The following is a 19,701-nucleotide window of genomic DNA, read 5'->3' as shown; positions in this document are numbered from 1 at the left end:
CATGTCCAAATTCATGTTGATATACCTGTCCTTAAAACCTCGAACAACCTTCTGGATGAGGATGACCTTATCGGTTATGGCCTTGTCTCTCTCAATCTCCAGCAACATGTCATGATGATCCTACAGAACCAGGAAGTTTATCTCCATCTGTTGTCTCTCCACTAAATTGCAATACTCCACAAGTGTCTGTGGTCATTTCTGAAAGTTTGTGAGGTCCAGCATAAATTAGGTTGGGTAAAAGTCATCCCAAGTGTTAGGAGCAGTGCTTCTACTCTTTGCTCCCTGGCCCTCCCATACCTGCTCACACTGCTACTATGAATTTATCAATCAGGCCTCCTCACTAACTTTTTCTATGTATAGCTAATTGCGGATCCAGGGCAAAGTCACACCACTTTTACCAGATCATTTCTTCTCCCCAACATGGACAGTTACAGCTGTGAACATTTCTTGGATTATCTGTTTGTGAACTCTGGCCCACTTGACCCATCATCTTTCTGCCTGTTTAGCCTAAACCTGTTCCTTTTCTTTTCCTGACTGATCCTTCATCAATAGTATCTTCCTGGCCATCACCAGTAAGCCCTGCTTGGCTTGCTCTTGACTTACCTCCGACTAACCTACCGATATGTTTTAATAGAGGAGATTCCTGCCCCCTAATTACTCTCCACTGCTACTCAACGTTTTACTCTGTACCCCTTTACTCGTTCAGCCTTTCCAACATGTGAGTACTTCTCCACCTCATCCTTTGACCTCTATGTATTGCTGCTCCCTCCTACCAGTCTCTATTTCAGTGCTTCAGCTGAAAATAAGTGACTGCCAATAAAATACTGCCACTCATTCTACTGACCTCTGGTGGTTGTTTGTATTTGGCTACAACATCCTAACCACAAATGACATGAGTCTTTAAGGACATTGCTTTGTATTTAAGATACAAAAAAGTTTTTTTTCCGAACTTTCTTCCACAAAATTGGAAGCACACAATTTGTCCATTCAGAAATTCATTCAGCTTTCCATTTTGAGTCTGTCTTCTCTTGTAAATATTTCTGTCCTCCTGATGGTTCATCAGCTTCCTGTCAGGAAAGAGTGGTTGAAGCTATTTCCTTTGCCCCCTGCACTTTATCCTTCCTGTTAAGCTTCCTGACCAGCTAAGGCACTCTTCAGTCAGCAACTAATACACACACGAGTCAAACGAGAGCCACCTCAAAACACAAAGTTGCCTTTATAGATCATGTCTGCATGACACCGACAATTCCAGTAAAGCAAAGCACACATCTAAACATTTATAAGGAACATATTAGTCTAGGAATATAAACCTCCAACATACACACACACAGCGGGAAACAAAAACATACTCTTTCCTGTCAGTGATCATGTGCACTAGAAAAAAATCACAGTAGAGCTTCACTCACACCGGCATCAACTGGTTTTTATCAGATTTGTTTGCACAAGATCACCAACAACATTCAGTCATAACATCCATTTAGTGTGCATACATACATGCACTATATGGATGTAACAGCTCTTAATCAATCAATGTTTATTTATATAGCCCTTAATCACAAGTGTCTCAAATGGCTGCACAAGCCACAACGACATCCGCGGTACAGAGCCCACATAAGGGCAAGGAAAAACTCATCCCAGTGGGACGTTGATGTGAATGATAATCAATGATAAACTTGTGTAAATATTTAAATAATTTTAACATTTCTGCATCTCTGTTATGGTCCAACATCAATGACGTCTGATTTCACAAATAGACACACAGTAGTTTAAGTAGTACACAAAAATCTAAATTGGGCTCGGCCGTGTCACCAACTTGAGGGTTCCAGGTTCGATCCCCGCTTCTGTCACCCTGGTCACAGCTGTTGTGTCCTTGGGAAAGACACTTCACCCACCTGCTCCCAGTGCCACCCACACTGGTTTAAATGTGACTTAGATAATGGCTTTCACTATTCAAAGTGCTTTGAGTCGCTAGAGAAAAGCGCTATATAAATATAATTCACTTCACTTCACTACTAAATGTATTAAGCAGTTACCTTGAGGAAGATTTTGGTCTTTCCCATCTGCCAGTCGTCATTTCGGCCAAGCACAGCCTCAGCAATCCTCTGACAGGTTCCTCTCAGATCCTCCTAGAGTACGTAGACCCAAACAGTGATCGACTGTTAGTCTCTGTGCTAGAAATGTCCAATATAAGCCCTAACTATTTTCTTCCTTGTGGCTGTGAGCGATCATATTCAAACACCTTATTAGTGCCATGCTTTTTGCAGTTGCTTTTGTTATTTTTTACCTTCTTGTAGTCTAATATTGTAGAACCACACCTGTTTGTATGCTGGCTTGACTCCTGGCATAAGCACACGGTAGCGGTCCACAAATTCCACAAAGGTGTAGCGAATGGGATACCCTGCACGGCGGATGCGGATAGTCTCCATCATTCCCGAGTACCTCAGCTGCCGCACACAGAGGTCCCGGTCAAACAGCTACGATACAAAAATCTGTTAACTCCTCAAGACTCAGCATCTTTAAATGAAGTTCAGCAATTGTTAGTGCAGACATCTGGAATTGTAACAAAATACTATGTATGCCTATTTATTAAATACTATTCATGCCAAAAAAGTAAAACATTTTCTTTTAAAGGATGTACCGCACATACACACTCACCATGGGCTTCTTGTATTCATTGGGTTTGATGCAGCGAACAAAAAACGGCTGACAGACACTCAGAGTTCTCATCAACAACTCCAGAGATCTTTTGAACTGACTGCTAAGAGTGGGAGATCGCTTCCTGGTCTCCGCCCCCTAAATATGCACACACACACACACACACACACACACACACACACACACACACACACACACACACACACACACACACACACACACACACACACACACACACACACACACACACACACACACACACACACACACGTGTCAGACAGCAAAAAAAATGGTTGTTTTGTCCTTCCTGAGCTCAACCTTCTTCCTCTTTAATTTTAAACTGGCAGTAGCATTGAAAATACTTGTGATCATCAAATCGGGAGATTTTACAGGTCTTGTACTAAATATATATTTTACCTTGGAGAGAGTGCTGGAAGGAAGACAAGAAGCAGGAGCAAAACCACACAGAAACTGCAAAGAAGCAGGGTGAACATGCAAAGATCACACACACGCAAAGAGAAGTGACTTGGATATGTTTGTAGAAACATGCAGGACAGGATAAGATTTCACCAGACAACATTCCACTTCCTTTATTCGTTTCTAGATGACAATAATATTTTAGATGTTTTTGATGGTCTTTATCATGCTTGAATTAACATTGTGTGTGTTACCATGGCAACATCTGCTTGGAAGATCTGCTTGATGAACTTGTTCTTGGAAGAGTGAACCAGCTGGATAATGTCACCATATAAAGTGTCCCTGTTCTTCTCCAGGAAGCCTGTAAGACAAACAGACACATCACAAGTACAAGTGTGAAGGCTTAGTGACAAGCCTGGGGTGACCACTGACCTCTGGTTTCGTAATAAACAACTCCAGCAAAGTGTTGGATGCCAAATTGTGTTTCGTAGTTGTTCTTTGGTGGGATGTAGTTGGTGTTGACTTTGTGTTGAAAGTTGAGTTTGTTCAGCATTGTGCTATCAGTGCCCTGCAACAAATCATCTTTTAAAACGTCACTTGTCAGAGGCTTTGAAGAAACTTAACACGGTCCTGTATGTGTGTCATCATCAACCTAGATAATTAGGGTTTGTGTGTGTCCACCTTAGGGAACCTGCTCTCCTCGTCGATGAGTGAGATGATGTTCATGGGCTTGATGGCGATCATGTCCAGGGCGTCCTGGTTGTCAGTGAACTCGATGTGCTGCCAGTTGATGTTCTCCAGGTTGTACTCTTCTTGTTCAAGCTTGAAGACGTGACGCACAAAGAACTGCTGCAGGTTCTCGTTGGCAAAGTTGATGCAAAGTTGCTCGAAGCTGGTGAGGTCCATCACAAGTTTTTAGATAATGCTGACACGACTTAAACTGTGTATGTGTTAGTGTTCAAGGCCGGCTCCTGGCATAAACACTCCCTGTCATGGGTGTCAAACTCATTTTTACTTAGGGCCACATCACAGTTATGGCTGCATTTAGAGGGCCGCTTGTAACCATTAATCATTTATAAATATAAATGTATAAGGATTCACCTCCTGATATTATTATATAATTGCCTATGCATTTGATTTATTTTATTTTTTTAAAAACAACCCTTAGATTTTGTAGCAAAAAAACAACTGGCAGCTTAATCGCCACAATTTTACCACAACATTTATGGTGGTATTTACAGCATATTACTGTAAATGGAAAATTGTATTATGGTTTTCCATCCATCCATCTTCTTCTGCTTATCCGAGGTCAGGTCGCGGGGGCAGCAGCCTAAGTAGGGAAGCCCAGACTTCCATCTCCCCAGCCACTTCGTCCAGCTCTTTCCGGGGGATCCCGAGGCGTTCCCAGGCCAGCCGGGAGACATAGTTTTCCCAACGTGTCCTGGGTCTTCCCCGTGGCCTCCTACCGGTTTGACGTCTCCTTAACACCTCCCTAGGGAGGCGTTTGGGTGGCATCCTGACCAGATGCCTGGACAACCTCATCTGGCTCCTCTCGATGTGGAGGAGCAGCGGCTTTACTTTGAGCTCCTCCCGGATGGCAGAGCTTCTCACCCTATCTCTAAGGGAGAGCCCCGCCACCCGGCGGAGGAAACTCATTTCGGCCGCTTGTACCCGTGATCTTATCCTTTCGGTTATAACTCAAAGCTCATGACCATAGGTGAGGATGGGAACATAGATCGACCGGTAAATTGAGAGCTTTGCCTTCCGGCTCAGCTCCTTCTTCACCACAACGGATCGGTACAACGTCCGCATTACTGAAGATGCCGCACCGATCCGCCTGTCGATCTCACGATCCACTCTTCCCTCACTCGTGAACAAGACTCCTAGGTACTTGAACTCCTCCAATTGGGGCAGGGTCTCCTCCCCAACCCGGAGATGACACTCCACCCTTTTCCAGGCGAGAACCATGGACTCGGACTTGGAGGTGCTGATTCTCATTCCGGTCGCTTCACACTCGGCTGCGAACCGATCCAGTGAGAGCTGAAGATCCCGGTCAGATGAAGCCATCAGGACCACATCATCTGCAAAAAGCAGAGACCTAATCCCGCGGCCACCAAACCGGAACCCCTCAACGCCTTGACTGCGCCTAGAAATTCTGTCCATAAATGTTATGAACAGACTCGGTGACAAAGGACAGCCTTGGTGGAGTCCAACCCTTACTGGAAAAGTGTCCGTCTTACTGCCGGCAATGCGGCAAAGATTTCTACAGATAGAAGTAATCATCAACTTAAAGTGTCCTCTTTGTGGATTGTAATAGAGATCCATCTGGATTCATGAACTTAATTCTAAACATTTCTTCACAAACAAAGAAATCTTTAACATCAATATTTATTTAACATGTCCACAAAAAAATCAAGCTGTCCACACTGAATATTGTATTGTTGCATTTCTTTTCACAGTTTATGAACTTACATTCCTATTTTGTTGAAGTATTATTCAATAAATATATTTATATAAGTGTTTTTAATTGTTGCTATTTTTAAAATATAAAAAAAAAATCTCACATACCCCTTGTCATACCTTCAAGAACCCCTAGGAGTACGCGTACCCCCATTTGAGAACCACTGCTCTATGTTGTTGTTTAGAGCCACAACCACTAGGGCAGGGCGACATGTTTAAAAAGACTCTGACCAGTTGTATATTCTCAATTACTTTAACATTTAAAGACTTGGGTGTTTAATTTGTATAGCCACTTGGAAAATGAAACCCTGAAACTATGGAAGACCAAAATGGGGCCACAAAAAAATATGTAATTAGGGCCACAAAAAGCTTGGCACTGTCTGTGTTGTACCTGTTGACTGTGAAGTTTTCGAAGCCAAAGATGTCTAACAGTCCGATGCAGCGTCGGATAGCTTTGGCCTGTGAGGATGGATGCTTGTAGATGGCAGCGTTGATCTTTTCCACGATCCACACGAACAAGCGGCCGTAAATACCCTGCAGACCCACACGTCACACATCTTTGTGACATCGGCTTAGTAAATTAATTACATCAGGTCCAGCGTTTCACAGTGTTTCACCTTCACAAAGGCGTCGCGCACATCCAAAGCTTGCTCCATGCTGAGGGGAGTGGAAACTGTTTCTCCTCTAGTGATCAAAGTTCTACTTGTCACACAGTTCATCAAGTCCTTGCCATCCACCTGGACTCACACACATACACAATACTCTTACATTTCTTATTATTCACATAATCCTTATAATTAAACTTATCCCCCTACTATCAAGGTTAATACTGTCTAACAGGGCTAGTCAGCTAGCAAATTCGGGACTAAAAACCCAAAGAGAGTAAAATTAGATTACAATAGATTCCTAAAAAGAGAAGCGCTCTGTCATATAGATGATCTTTAACCAGCTTTGCTTTGCAGTAACCCCGAGAGGGACAAGTGGTAGAAAATGGATGAATAAATGCTTTTCAGTAGTTCCTTAAAAAGGAAGCTCCTGTTGTATGAACAGGGCTATTGTTTTCTGAATTTAGTAACTCTCAAAAAATAAATAGACAAAAATCAAATGTCTACTGCATTATCATCATCACCTCTAATAGTGTTGCTGCAGTTGTAAGATGCGGGCTGCGGACCACCTCACAGGCATCCAGGTTGTCATAAGTACGGGCTGGAAGTAAGTACAGGATTCAAAATGGGTAATGACACGCCAATAAAGAATAAACAGACTTCAGATGATCAAAGAACAAGATGTTCACCTTCATAGCGCAGGTTGCCCATGTGCAATATGGATGCCAGCAGTTTTGAGATCTCCCAATTCTCTTTGTCAGTAAACATTAGAACCTGCGGCATGTGGGATGTCGGTCATCCACAATAACATGCACACTGTCATTAAGTGAGTGCAGGTACCTTCATGGCGGATCGGATGTTGGAGTATTCCTTCATGTCATCACGGCCGTCACACACTGTGCATTTTCCCTGCACATGCACACACACCCTGCTTATCAGTATAACATTAACACATTGTTTATTGCATCTACGCTGAACAAAAAAATAAACACAACATTTGTTTTTGCTCCCATTTTTCCCGAGTTGAAGTCAAAGATTTAAAACTTATACTCTATACACAAAATACCTATTCATCTCACATATTGTTCACAAATTTGTCTAAATCTATGTTAGTGAGCACTTCTTCTTTGCTGAGATAATCCATCTCAAAGCACAGGTGTGGCATATCAAGATACTGATTAAACAGCGTGATCATTACACAGGTATGCCTTAGGCTGCCCACAAAAAAGTCCACTTTGAAATGTGCAGTTGCACATCATAATGCCAAAGATGTCGCAAGTTTTGAGGGTGCATGTAGTTGGCATGCTGACTGCAGAATGTCCACTAGAGCTGTTGCCCATGAATTGAATGTTCATTTCTTTACCATAAGCCGTTTCCAAAGGCGTTTTAGAGAATTTGGCAGTCCACCCAACCGGCCTCACAGACCACGTGTAACTACACCAGCGCAGCACCTCCATGTTCATCTAAAACCAGCCACCCGGACATCTGCTGCAACAATTGGTTTGCATAACCAGATAATTTCTGCACAAACTGTGAGAAACCTACTCAGGGAAGCTCATCTGCATGCTTGTCGTCCTCATTGGGTCTCGAGCTGAATGCAGTTTGTCATCACAACCAACTTGAGTGGGAAAATGCTCACAATGAATGGCGTCTGGCACGTTGGAGAGGTGTTATCTTCATGGATGAATTGTGGTTTTCACTGTTCAGGGCATATGGCAGACATTGTGTGTGGCATCATGTGGGAGAGTGGTTTGCTAATGTCAATGTTGTCAATCCAGTGGCCCATGGTGGGGTTGGGGTTATGGTAGGGGCAGGTGTATGTTCGGGGCAACAAATGCAAGTGCATTTCATTGATGGCATTTTAAATGCACAGAGAACAGTGACGAGATCCTGAGGCCCGTTTTTGTGCCATTTACCTATGTTGCAGCAAGACAATGCACGGCCCTATGTACAAGGATCAGTACACAATTCCTGGTAGCTGAAAACATCCCAGTTCTTGCATTGCCAGAATACTCCCCAGGCATGTCACCCATTGAGCATGTGTGAGATGTCGGAATCGGTGTTCCGGTTCCTGCCAATATTCAGCAACTTTGCACAGCCATTGAAGAGGAGTGGACCAACATTTCCAACAGTCACCCAATAAAGTAAAACTACACATATCAGAGTGACCTTTTATTCTGTGCAGCCTAGGGCACAAAATTGCAATAATCATGCTATTTAATCAGCATCTTGATAAACCACACCTGTGATGTGGGATGGAGTATCTTGACAAAGAAGAAGTGCTCACTAACACAGATTTAGACAGATTTGTGAACAATATTTGAGGGGAATGGGTCTTTTGAATATGTAGTAAAAGTTTTTGATTTTTGTGTTCAACTCATGAGAAAATGGGAGCAAAAATACAAATGATGCGTTTATATTTTTGTACAGTATAACTGCATGTGTTTCCTTTTGTAGAAATGTTCCAGAAAGATTATAGACACCACAGTATTACAATGAGAGGAGGCCACAGACCATGGTTAGGTAGGTGTAGTCTGTGGCTTTGGTCAGACCCAGTTTCTTCTTCTCATCAGCCGTCATGCCTTTCAGCATGCAGTAGAAGATGTGGTAGTTCCTTTCATCGTGGGCCTACATGGAGACAGAAAGCATTTAGGTCAAAGTGGTGTGGTATATTTAATTGAGTTCAAGTACCTAGGAGTCTTGTTCACGAGTGAGGGAAGAGTGGATCGTGAGATCGACAGGCGGATCGGTGAGGCGTCTTCAGTAATGCGGACGTTGCACCGATCCTTTGTGGTGAAGAAGGAGCTGAGCCGGAAGGCAAAACTCTCAATTTACCGGTCGATCTGCGTTCCCATCCTCACCTATGGTCATGAGCTTTGGATCATGACCGAAAGGATAAGATCACGGGTACAAGCGGCCAAAATGAGTTTCCTCCCCCGGGTGGCGGGGCTCTCCCTTAGAGATAGGGTGAGAAGCTCTGCCATCCGAGAGGAGCTCAAAGTAAAGCCGCTGTTCTTCCACATCGAGAGGAGCCAGATGAGGTGGCTCGGGTATCTGGTCAGGATGCCACCTGAACGCCTCCCTAGGGAGGTGTTTAGGGCACGTCCAACCGGTAGGAGGCCACGGGGAAGACCCAGGACACGTTGGGAAGACTATGTCTCCCGGCTGGCCTGGGAACGCCTCGGGATCCCCCGGGAAGAGCTAGACGACGTGGCTGGGGAGAGGGAAGTCTGGGTTTCCCTGCTTAGGCTGTTGCCCCCGCGACCCGACCTCGGGTAAGCGGAAGAAGATGGATGGATGGATGGATAAAATGTGTCCATATTTTGCCACTATTTTGTCCCACATGCAAGCGCGGTACCTGGCGACAAACTCGTGACTTCTCCAGCAGGTATTGTTCTATCTTGGCTCCCTCGATGGCTCCTCTCTTGTTGAAATGGATGTCAATGTATTTCCCAAAGCGAGAGGAGTTGTCATTGCGGATGGTTTTTGCATTGCCAAAGGCTGCAAGACAAACAGATGTCTGAAAGGTTTGAAATTACAAACAATTATTGATTACCTTTTGACTGTGCTAAGGATAGTAATTTATTCTTCAATATTTAGACTAAAAGCTTCTCCTTGATAGTGTGTGTTGCTACCCTCCAGAATGGGGTTGGCCTCCAGGACTTGCTGCTCAATCCATGAGTGTTGACCACTGATGGCTGCCAAGAACTGCAGGATAAGCTTGGTGCTTTCCGTCTTTCCGGCTCCTGACTCCCCGCTGTGGAACACACAAGAAAAGACGTGTTTGATTTCCTGAGTAAGTAAGACTCAGACCTTTAACTGGCCTACCTGATGATGCAACACTGGTCGCGGTTGTTCCTCTGCATGTTGAAGTAACAGTTGTCAGCAATGGCGAAGATGTGAGGCGGCATCTCACCGATCTTCTTGTTGGTGTAGAGGCGGATCTGGTCTGCCGTGTAGATAGGAAGCAGCTGATACGGGTTGATGGCCACTAGTATGGAACCTGTGTATGTCTGGAGGGAGAATGCTAATGTCACCAGTGGGTTAACACTCCTTGACTGACAAAACTAGCAGGGTGATTTTCAACTAACTCTGACCAAAGATGACCTAACAATACAAGAACATTGCTGAAATATTAAAAAACATTTGTCAAGACACACAAAAAGTGCTATTTTGGAAGTTTATTCTATCGCCAATGCTTGACTTAGAAAATGGGTGAGTTGAGGCTATTGAAAGGAAGATGAGGTAACATGCATCTGGCATCTCAGGTGGACGAACAGATCAGCGTTAGCAACCAGAGAAAAGGCGGCCATGTTTGGAACAAGCACGCATGCACAGCTCGTTTGTCAGCACACACCAAAGTACGCTGCATTAGATCTATCAAGCTCGGCTTAAGTGGTACTTCAAACCTACCAAAGTGTACGTATCGATTTAAAACATGCAAGAAAATGTAGTGTTTGCACACAAATACATGTTTCGCCAATGAAGTCTGGAGCCATCTGGACACTTACCCTGCCACCACAGTTTGTCTTCAGAGCAAACAGTAGGAGGGAAGAGACAAGGAAGGCAAAAGAGAGAAAATAAGCAGAAAGTAAGGAAGAGAGAGACAGAAACGCCTATGAGGTAGAAGGAGAAGTCCAGGAAGGAAGTATGAGTCCACAAACACAACCAAGCAGTTGACTCACATAGATGAGCTTCTCTCTGTATCTGATGAGCAGGTTGCGCAGGATCCCAGCCTCATTGAGATCTCCCAGGCGAATCATGTCCTCCACGCCATGAATGGAGGTGGGGTGCATGGGCTTGATGTTGGTAGCATTCTGGGGGGATATCCAGTGCTCCTGGACAAGGAGGGAAAGTTGAGACTGATCAAGGTCTAAATCCTAAACGGACACTTCTATCCTGAACATCTGCTCATTCCAGGATGGACTGGTGTGTCAGCGATCAAATGCATGAAATTCCAGACAAACTTACATTTCCTTCATCGTCCAACACCTGGATCTGTCCCGAGTCACAGAGTTTGACCACGGCACCAATCGGAACCTCAAACTCCCGACCACTCTTCAAATCCAGCCACACGTAGTCGCCCTGGGAACATAAGTAGCACTTTATGTCAGTCCATGCCACAAACACACATACTAACCATCTACATGTTCATTGGAAGCATTCTTCCAAAACACAATACAGTGAAGACACACACACACACACACATACACATTCACACACAGCATACCGGGAGCAGCGTGCTTTGTTTCATGACCATGTTGACGTTTCGGAGCAGAGCCCACTTGGCCTGATCCTTCTCGTAGGCATCCACATAGTCACGACGCTTGTACATGGTCACACACTCTTGGGAATGTTTTCAAAGTGATGTCCTCACACACGCCAAAAAATATCCGATCCACAGTCCACTTCTTCCCATTAAATAGGCAAAAGTCAGAGAGGGGTCATCCCACAGTTTGAGCTCACCTTACGTCTGAATAAAGTGAAGCTAAGTCCATCCTTGTGCTCATCTCTCAGTAACATTTTCTTGACCATTCCTGCTTCTACCTTGCGTCCCCTTAGACTCAAACAACCTCCACTCCGTTGTCCATGGCAACAAGGTGCCGCTTCCTCCTTAGGTGTGTCCAACGGGTGTTGGATTTCTGGATAGACACTTTAAGCTCATCCTGCCGGGACGTTTGTAAGTGTCCTAACATTACTACACCTATTGTACACACCAATGATGCTGACGTAATCTACAGTGGGATTGCAACAAATAAATAGTCCACGGTAATGATATCCGTCTATAATCAAATAAAATGTCACATCATGGGTCGTAAGTAAAGACAAAAGCTCGTTGAGATGTTGCTGGCTTTAAATATAACGCATGTTTACAACATAGACTGAATATATTGAAAAAAAATAGGCCCAAACATGAAAGAGTTTTTTCTGATTGAACCTTTAATTACTTGAAAGACAAATGTAAAACATATCTACATCCTATGGCCCAAAGTAGCTGTCAATCATGGCATCGGATCTTTTAAAATTACAGTTACATATTAAATAGTAAGAATAATTATGATAATGGATTAGATTTATATAGTGGAATAAAAGACCAAACAGGTGTATTGTGACGAAAACAAGAGTAACAATGTTTTTTTAATTTAATTATTCAAGTATAGTATTGTATAATTACTGTAATCTAATTAAATTAATTGAGTGAACATTACACTGCTGACCATCCTTTCCTCTTTCAACCATCTCAGCCATATTTCCAAAGCATAAGTCCAGCTTGTGTGACATCAAACAACACGCAGTCCAAAGATTATTGAGCCAGCGGTCAAAGAGGTGGTATTTATCAAGTCTGAATTGTACAAACAAGCTTGCTGCTATAGTTACTTTTTTTAGAATAATCGGTATAAACATGGCTGACTGAAGAACAACATTAATGTATTTGTGGAGCTATCAGTTGCTCTTCATTCATTATTTAACAAATTCACCTCCGTCAGCCTCTCGGTTGCATAGTGTGACATGTTAGCACGAACACTCACACTGCAAACTTGTTAGCAAACGTTCATTCAATAATCATCTGTTTCAAACTCTTATTCTTGTCCTTTATCTTAAAGCAAGTAGCTGCAAGTCTATCATTCCTACATAACAAACTTAGGGGAGGTGCAAGTTGTGCACAAGACTGATCCCAGCACAGTTCCTGTGACACCAGCAGTAATGTAACGTGCGACTCTTCCTTCCGCTAAATAATTCAGGCAGGTGTTGGCTTTCCAATACGTCTCTGCTGTGTTGAATGCTGAAAAACTAAAAATGTACTGAAATTTAGTGTCTTCTTGTCTCTATCGCAAGTCAACATAAGCACTTAAGTCACAAAATCTTGTGAAGACATTGATTGATTGATTGAAACTTTTATTAGTAGATTGCACAGTACAGTACATATTCCTTACAACTGACCACTAAATGGTAACACCCGAATAAGTTTTTCAACTTGCTTAAGTCGGGGTCCATGTTAATCAATTAATGGTAAAAACGTGAAAGAATAAAATAAAATGGTAAAAAAATATATATACACCAGTTATGCGAGTAATTGTAGGTTGTTGTAAAGGGTAGTATTGGGCAAAGAGGCTAAGGGATTGCTTGTAATACTGCTTTACTACTATTATACTACTACTATATTACAGTAAGTAATGTTGTCCCCATAAACACAATGCTTGTTTGTGCCCCCTAGTGGTGACCGCTACAACGTCGTCCCTGCAGAAGTAGTTGAAGTCAAACAGCATCAGCACAAAGCATTAGTCACTGTTCTCTAATTGAGAGAGGTCATGTGACCGCTAAAGGCTCATTTGCATTTAGATAGACGTGTCAGCTGAGTCAAAGGTCAAAGCATGACATACAGCAGCGCCGTACTAATGTCGCTATGTGCATGCTCCATAAAGTCAAGCAGAGTTTACCTTGATGAGGGTGTTGTACTTGTAACTCAGACGGCGGACGTTAGGGTCCCAGCCCTCCAGCGGCCAGTCCGATTCCCTCCTCTTAAATTTGGTTGCCATGGTGACCGGCAAGTTAAAATGCGCCAGACATTGTGTGGGAGTGGACTAGCATATGACCGTCCAACCTTGCGTCTGAAATACTCTTGTCATCAACACCGTCCTATTCAGTGTGATCACACCTACAGCGTCTGCATAGAAGTCAAACACTCCACGATGGATGATCATCTGTGTGCGTGTGTGTGTGTGTGTGTTGCCTCATTTTATTGGCTCACTCTATGCCCCCCTTATTCCAACCCCATCAAAGGGGGCTGCTGTCGGAGCAAATTAGCGTGTCAGAAAGACTGACGAGGTCAACAACGCATTCACTTAAAAAGGCCGACATGCACACGCACGCACACACACAGATACACACACAGTGGAAGCACAACAATGTTTCAGTGCACCTTTATGAGTGTCTGCTCACTAATGAGCACAAAAAAAACCCACACACAATAAACCCACACTATGGAACATTTAAATGTTAAGCTCGCCATTAAATATTTTTAAGCTCGTGTACAAACCCCGTTTCCATGTGAGTTGGGAAATTGTGTTAGATGTGAATACAAACGGAATACAATGATTTGCAAATCATTTTCAACCCATATTCAATTGAATGCACTACAAAGACAAGATATTTGGTGTTCAAACTCAAGAATTTTACTTTTTTTTGCAAATAATAATTAACTTAGAATTTCATGGCTGCAACACGTGCCAAAGTAATTGGGAAAGGACATGTTCACCACTGTGTTACATCACCTTTTCTTTTAACAACACTCAATAAACGTTTGGGAACTGAGGAAACTAATGGTTGAAGCTTTGAAAGTGGAATTCTTTGCCATTCTTGTTTTATGTAGAGCTTCAGTCGTTCAACAGTCCGGGGTCTCCGCTGTCGTATTTTACGCTTCATAATGCACCACACATTTTCGATGGGAGACAGGTCTGGACTGCAGGCGGACCAAGAAAGGACCCGCACTCTTTTTTTACGAAGCCATGCTGTTGTAACACTTGTCTTGCTGAAATAAGCAGGGGCGTCCATGATAACGTTGCTTGGATGACAACATATGTTGCTCCAAAACCTGTATGGACCTTTCAGCATTAATGGTGCCTTCACAGATGTGTAAATTACCCATGCCTTGGGCACTAATACACCCCCATACCATCACAGATGCTGGCTTTTGAACTTTGCACCAATAACAATCCGAATGGTTATTTTCCTCTTTGTTCTGGAGGACACCATGTCCTCTGTTTCCAAATATAATTTGAAATGTGGACCCGTCAGACCTCAGAACACCTTTCCACTTTGCATCAGTCCAGCTTAGATGAGCTCGGGCGCAGCCAAGCCGGCGGCGTTTCAGGATATTGTTGATGAATGGGTTTGGCTTTGCATAGTAGAGTTTTAACTTGCACTTACAGATGTAGCGACCAACTGTAGTTACTGACAGTGGTTTTATGAAGTGTTCCTGAGCCCATATGGTGATATCCTTTACACGCTGATGTCGGTTTTTGATGCAATACCGCCTGAGGGATCAAAAGTCTGTGATATCATCGCTTATGTGCAGGGATTTCTCCAGATTATCTGAATTTATTGATGATTTTATGGACCGTAGATGGTAAAATCCCTAAATGTTGAGAAATGTTGTTCTAAAACTGTTCGACAATTTGTTTACAAAGTGGTGACCCTCGCACCATCCTTGTTTGTGAATTACTTAGCATTTCAAGGAAGCTGCTTTTATACCCAATCATGGCACCCAACTGTTCCCAATTAGCCTGCACACCTGTGGGATGTTCCATATAAGTGTTTGATGAGCATTCCTCAACTTTATCAGTATTTATTGCCACCTTTCCCAACTTCTTTGTCACGTGTTGCTGCAATCAAATTCTAGAGTTAATGATTATTTGCACACAAAAAATGTTTATCAGTTTGAACATCAAATATGTTGTCTTTGTAGCACGTTCAACTGAATATGGGTTGAAAATTATTTGCACATCATTGTATTCTGTTTATATTTACATCTAACACCATTTCCCAACTCATATGGAGACGGGGTTTGTAAATTCATTTTAGATACAAGCACAATCCTTAAATAAATTGTGTATTTGTAAAATTGTTAAACAAACATGGCCGACTAGTTAACTACAGATACAGCATAGCAATTAATAGTGTGTGTGCGTGTGCGTGTGTGTGTGTGTGCGTGCGTGTGTGTGTGTGTGCGTGCGTGCGTGTGTGTGTGTGTGCGTGTGCGTGTGTGTGTGTGTGTGTGTGCGTGTGTGTGTGTGTGTGTGTGTGTGTGTGTGTGTGTGTGTGTGTTAACCTGCTGTAGAATGACCATGGTTGTGGTTGTTCTCCCAGTGAGGACATCAGCAGTGTGCCTTTGGTCCTGGAAGAGAGACGGAGAACATGTGAGGACGTTCTTATAGTTTCATGAAAAACAACATACCCTCAGTGATCAAAAATTCCAAATTTGACAGAAAATTTTGGGGTAAAAAAGGGTTCTATCACTGAGGAGAGCTCAGTTCAGCAAGCATCTTAGGCAAGGGGGCCAAAACCACGACCCGCGGGCCAAGTGCGGCCTTCCAGCGTCCTTAGTTTAGCCCACGAGATGGCATGAGTTTAATAAGAAATGTAATCTATGGGGTGTTAATTACAGTAAATTGATTTTGAATATCTTACAATATAATTGTTGAGAAATTTGCTGCCATTTTGTGGATGATGTGAGTAAATCAGGTCATTAACCATCAATAATATTTTGAAGCTAAGACAACACAGCATTGCCTTGTATGACCCAATCCAAACAACTTTCGCTAGTTGTGGCACAATAAAAAGGCAACCAACACAAGTCAACACAACCTGCTCACTGAACTTTGTGAATGCTAAAAAAAACATTAATGCACCTGAAAAAAAAAAATCTAAATTACACCCATTTAAATCCATTAAAATGCATGATGGGGGAAAAAACACTCTCTCATTTTAGCTACTTTATATTATTGATTCATTGATTCATAACTTTTATGGACAGAATTTTTAGGCGCAGTCAAGGCGTTGAGGGGTTCCGGTTTGGTGGCCTTGGGATTAGGTCTCTGCTTTTTGCAGATGATGTTGTCCTGATGGCTTCATCTGGCCGGGATCTTTAGCTCTCACTGGATCGGTTCGCAGCCGAGTGTGAAGCGACCGGAATGAGAATCAGCACCTCCAAGTCCGAGTCCATGGTTTTCTCCCGGAAAAGGGTGGAGTGCCATCTCTGGGTTGGGGAGGAGACCCTGCCCCAAGTGGAGGAGTTCAAGTACCTAGGAGTCTTGTTCACGAGTGAGGGAAGAGTGGATCGTGAGATCGACAGGCGTGGCATCTTCAGTAATGCGGACGTTGTACCGATCCGTTGTGGTGAAGAAGAAGCTGAGCCGGAAGGCAAAGCTCTCAATTTACCGGTCGATCTACGTTCCCATCCTCACCTATGGTCATGAGCTTTGGGTCATGACCGAAAGGATAAGATCACGGGTACAAGCGGCCGAAATGAGTTTCCTCCGCCGGGTGGCGGGGCTCTCCCTTAGAGATAGGGTGAGAAGCTCTGTCATCCGGGAGGAATTCAAAGTAAAGCCGCTGCTCCTCCACATCGAGAGGAACGAAATGAGGTGGTTCGGGCATCTGGTCAGGATGCCCGAACGCCCGAGGTGTTTAGGGCACGTGCAACCGGTAGGAGGCCATGGGGAAGACCCAGGACACGTTGGGAAGACTACGTCTCCCGGCTGGCCTGGGAACGCCTCGGGATCCCCCGGAAAGAGCTGGACAAAGTGGCTGGGGAGAGGGAAGTCTGGGTTACTCTGCTTAGGCTGCTGCCCCCGCGACTCGACCTCGGATAAGCGGAAGAAGATGGATGGATGAATGGATGGATATAATTGATTAATTACAAAACTTTGAGCAGGTCATCACAGAAGTAAACAAGGTAGGAGTCAAACTTTCACATGAATTTTTGATGATATATCCATTATATTAATATTATATGTACACACGTATGGCCCCGAGCCAAATGTTTTAGCCCAATGCAGCCCCGAAGTCAAAAAGTTTGGACATCCCAGATCTGAGGATTAACTTGGCTTCTTCCAGGCTCACATTTAAAAAGCTTTGCTTGTTCGAAAAGTTCTCTTCGAATCTTCTCTTCTATTTACACTCGTATGGCACTTAAGAATATTTTTTTATCTTGTATGGATGTCACACGAGCTCAGCCTTAATGAACCTTATTACTGTCTGTTTGTTCTTTGTATGGTGGTGTGTATTCTTCATCAATTATTTAGCTGGGACACAGGTGAGTGCGTGTCCGGCTGTTTGTGCGTGCGTGTGAATAATTGATGCATTTATTATGAGCCTTCATTTTAATCCTTTGACTTTGTGGCAACCCAATTATAACTTTTTGGTTGAGCCTCTCTTTGCAGGCTGAAACACAGGTGTGCGCACACAAAATACACACACTGGACACTTTATCAGGTACACAATTCACTGTTCCAGTAATCAACAAAAATGCCCACCTTGCCTTCGGATTGACAGAAAGGTATTTGTTTAACCAAATTGTATTATGGTGCTGGTTCTGTATCATTCTAAGAGCTGTTTCTAATACTTGGACCAGGTTGGGTCTTTGTTGTCCTTGTCTTTGTTTGTGTTCAGCTGAGCGTCTGATTGGACGCCGTCTGAAATTCCATCACACTCAACAGGAAGGTGGGGGCCCAACATGAAGACAAATACATTCAGTGACATCATTAGCTTGTTGCTGTTAGCATTAGCTAGCATGCACAAAGGCTCATCACCATGACAACGTAGTCATGAACATTGTGTCTCGTCGCCTCAGCAGAACCAGCGGGTGTTGGACTGACTGCACTAAACCTGATCCGGTCAGCCGGAGGGGGTCTCCATCACCCCCCACTGAGAAGCCCAGTCTGACCTCCTAATGGTGCATGCAGGCCAACTGCAATGGATTGTGGGAGACTTTTTGGGGTGGCACAAATGCAAGGTCAAGGACTTTTTCAAAGTCAACACACTTTTCACACACGCCCTTTGTCAACGTCACAGGAACAACTCCAAAACATGACCACTTCATTAGGTACACTATCTAATGAGATGCAATAAAAATCTAAATATTATGTTTTGGTTAGAGCTGAGTAACAATTAACATTTAATCAGAGTAATCACAGAGTTGCTATGAATTAATTCCGAATAAAGTGTTCAATTATCTGCTTAAAAATTTTTTTAAGTTTAATTTTGCATGAGCACAGTCAAGAAATGAGTGAATATATATGCACTATTAAACACATTAACATCCCTCCATCCATCCATTTCCTACCAGTTGTCCCTCTCGGGGTCGCGTGGGTGGCTGTAGCCTCACATTTACATCATATAAACAAATAACTTTTTTTAAACATTAATGCATGTGGACCTTTTAATCCTTTCCTAAGATAGAAATGTTACGGTGAAAAGAGAACTCCTTCATGCAGTGTGTACATAATACTTTATATTTGCACTAACAACTTTGAAACACTGGGGACTTAATCCATTCTGCGCTACAGATGGGTTTTTTTAATTAAATAGATCAAAATGACAACTTAATCTTCAATAATGTGTTAATTTTGACAGCCCTAATTTTGATAATTCTAATGTTAGACCACCATGTATTAGAAACAGCTCCCAGTATAAAACATTACTTTTTAACCCAGCTTGAGTCTCACCACAGATGTGCGGCTCAGTGGATGAAGATGATGATGCTGGAAGAAAAACCTTTTAATCCAGTTTTAGTCGGCAAGTTGAAGAAAACAGGTAAGAACTTCATTTCCAGCCTGTCAAGTTGTTATCTTCTGTCCTTCATGTCCTCCACACTTCTTCATTTGGGCCTTTGTGTGATCTCCATGCAGAGCCCTTGTCTTCCTGCCGCTGCCTCCACAGCTGCCTCCACAATTATCCTCAGAGGAGGTCCACTTTCTGCTCATGTGAAGGTGTGTGTGTGTGTGTAGGGGGTGTGTGCGTTAAAATAGCGTTGCACTCCTTCTTCCCCAACACCCTCCACCCC

At 43.2% G+C, this 19,701-nt stretch overlaps 1 protein-coding gene across 8 annotated transcripts in view; it reads right to left on the bottom strand.

The window, feature by feature from the left end:
* Window positions 1-19,541, bottom strand: part of LOC133537471 (unconventional myosin-VIIa-like) — a 38,175-nt gene extending 18,634 nt beyond the window's left edge. Inside the window, exons 1-22 of one of the 8 annotated variants that reach the window (XM_061878512.1) lie at window positions 19,364-19,541; window positions 15,967-16,032; window positions 11,109-11,222; window positions 10,823-10,975; window positions 10,649-10,666; window positions 9,966-10,150; window positions 9,773-9,894; window positions 9,496-9,638; window positions 8,652-8,765; window positions 6,978-7,046; window positions 6,827-6,911; window positions 6,662-6,738; window positions 6,150-6,269; window positions 5,924-6,066; window positions 3,754-3,964; window positions 3,505-3,640; window positions 3,327-3,433; window positions 3,073-3,126; window positions 2,656-2,793; window positions 2,316-2,474; window positions 2,034-2,126; window positions 26-120 (exon numbers count right to left, since the gene is read on the bottom strand). In XM_061878512.1, coding sequence (XP_061734496.1) covers window positions 26-120; window positions 2,034-2,126; window positions 2,316-2,474; window positions 2,656-2,793; window positions 3,073-3,126; window positions 3,327-3,433; window positions 3,505-3,640; window positions 3,754-3,964; window positions 5,924-6,066; window positions 6,150-6,269; window positions 6,662-6,738; window positions 6,827-6,911; window positions 6,978-7,046; window positions 8,652-8,765; window positions 9,496-9,638; window positions 9,773-9,894; window positions 9,966-10,150; window positions 10,649-10,666; window positions 10,823-10,975; window positions 11,109-11,222; window positions 15,967-15,984 — 2,354 coding nt within the window. In that variant the 5' untranslated portion in view covers window positions 15,985-16,032; window positions 19,364-19,541. Of the gene's footprint in view, window positions 1-25; window positions 121-2,033; window positions 2,127-2,315; window positions 2,475-2,655; window positions 2,794-3,072; window positions 3,127-3,326; window positions 3,434-3,504; window positions 3,641-3,753; window positions 3,965-5,923; window positions 6,067-6,149; window positions 6,270-6,661; window positions 6,739-6,826; window positions 6,912-6,977; window positions 7,047-8,651; window positions 8,766-9,495; window positions 9,639-9,772; window positions 9,895-9,965; window positions 10,151-10,648; window positions 10,667-10,822; window positions 10,976-11,108; window positions 11,223-13,576; window positions 13,837-15,966; window positions 16,033-19,363 lie in introns of those variants that run through there. The other 7 variants (XM_061878514.1, XM_061878513.1, XM_061878508.1 and 4 more) reach the window with 7 other exon arrangements.
* Between the last annotated feature and the right edge of the window lie 160 nt (window positions 19,542-19,701).

The sequence above is a fragment of the Nerophis ophidion genome, linkage group LG18 (assembly GCF_033978795.1).
Source record: "Nerophis ophidion isolate RoL-2023_Sa linkage group LG18, RoL_Noph_v1.0, whole genome shotgun sequence".
Classification (NCBI taxonomy): domain Eukaryota; kingdom Metazoa; phylum Chordata; class Actinopteri; order Syngnathiformes; family Syngnathidae; genus Nerophis; species Nerophis ophidion.
This window is presented reverse-complemented; position numbering and strand designations above follow the sequence as displayed.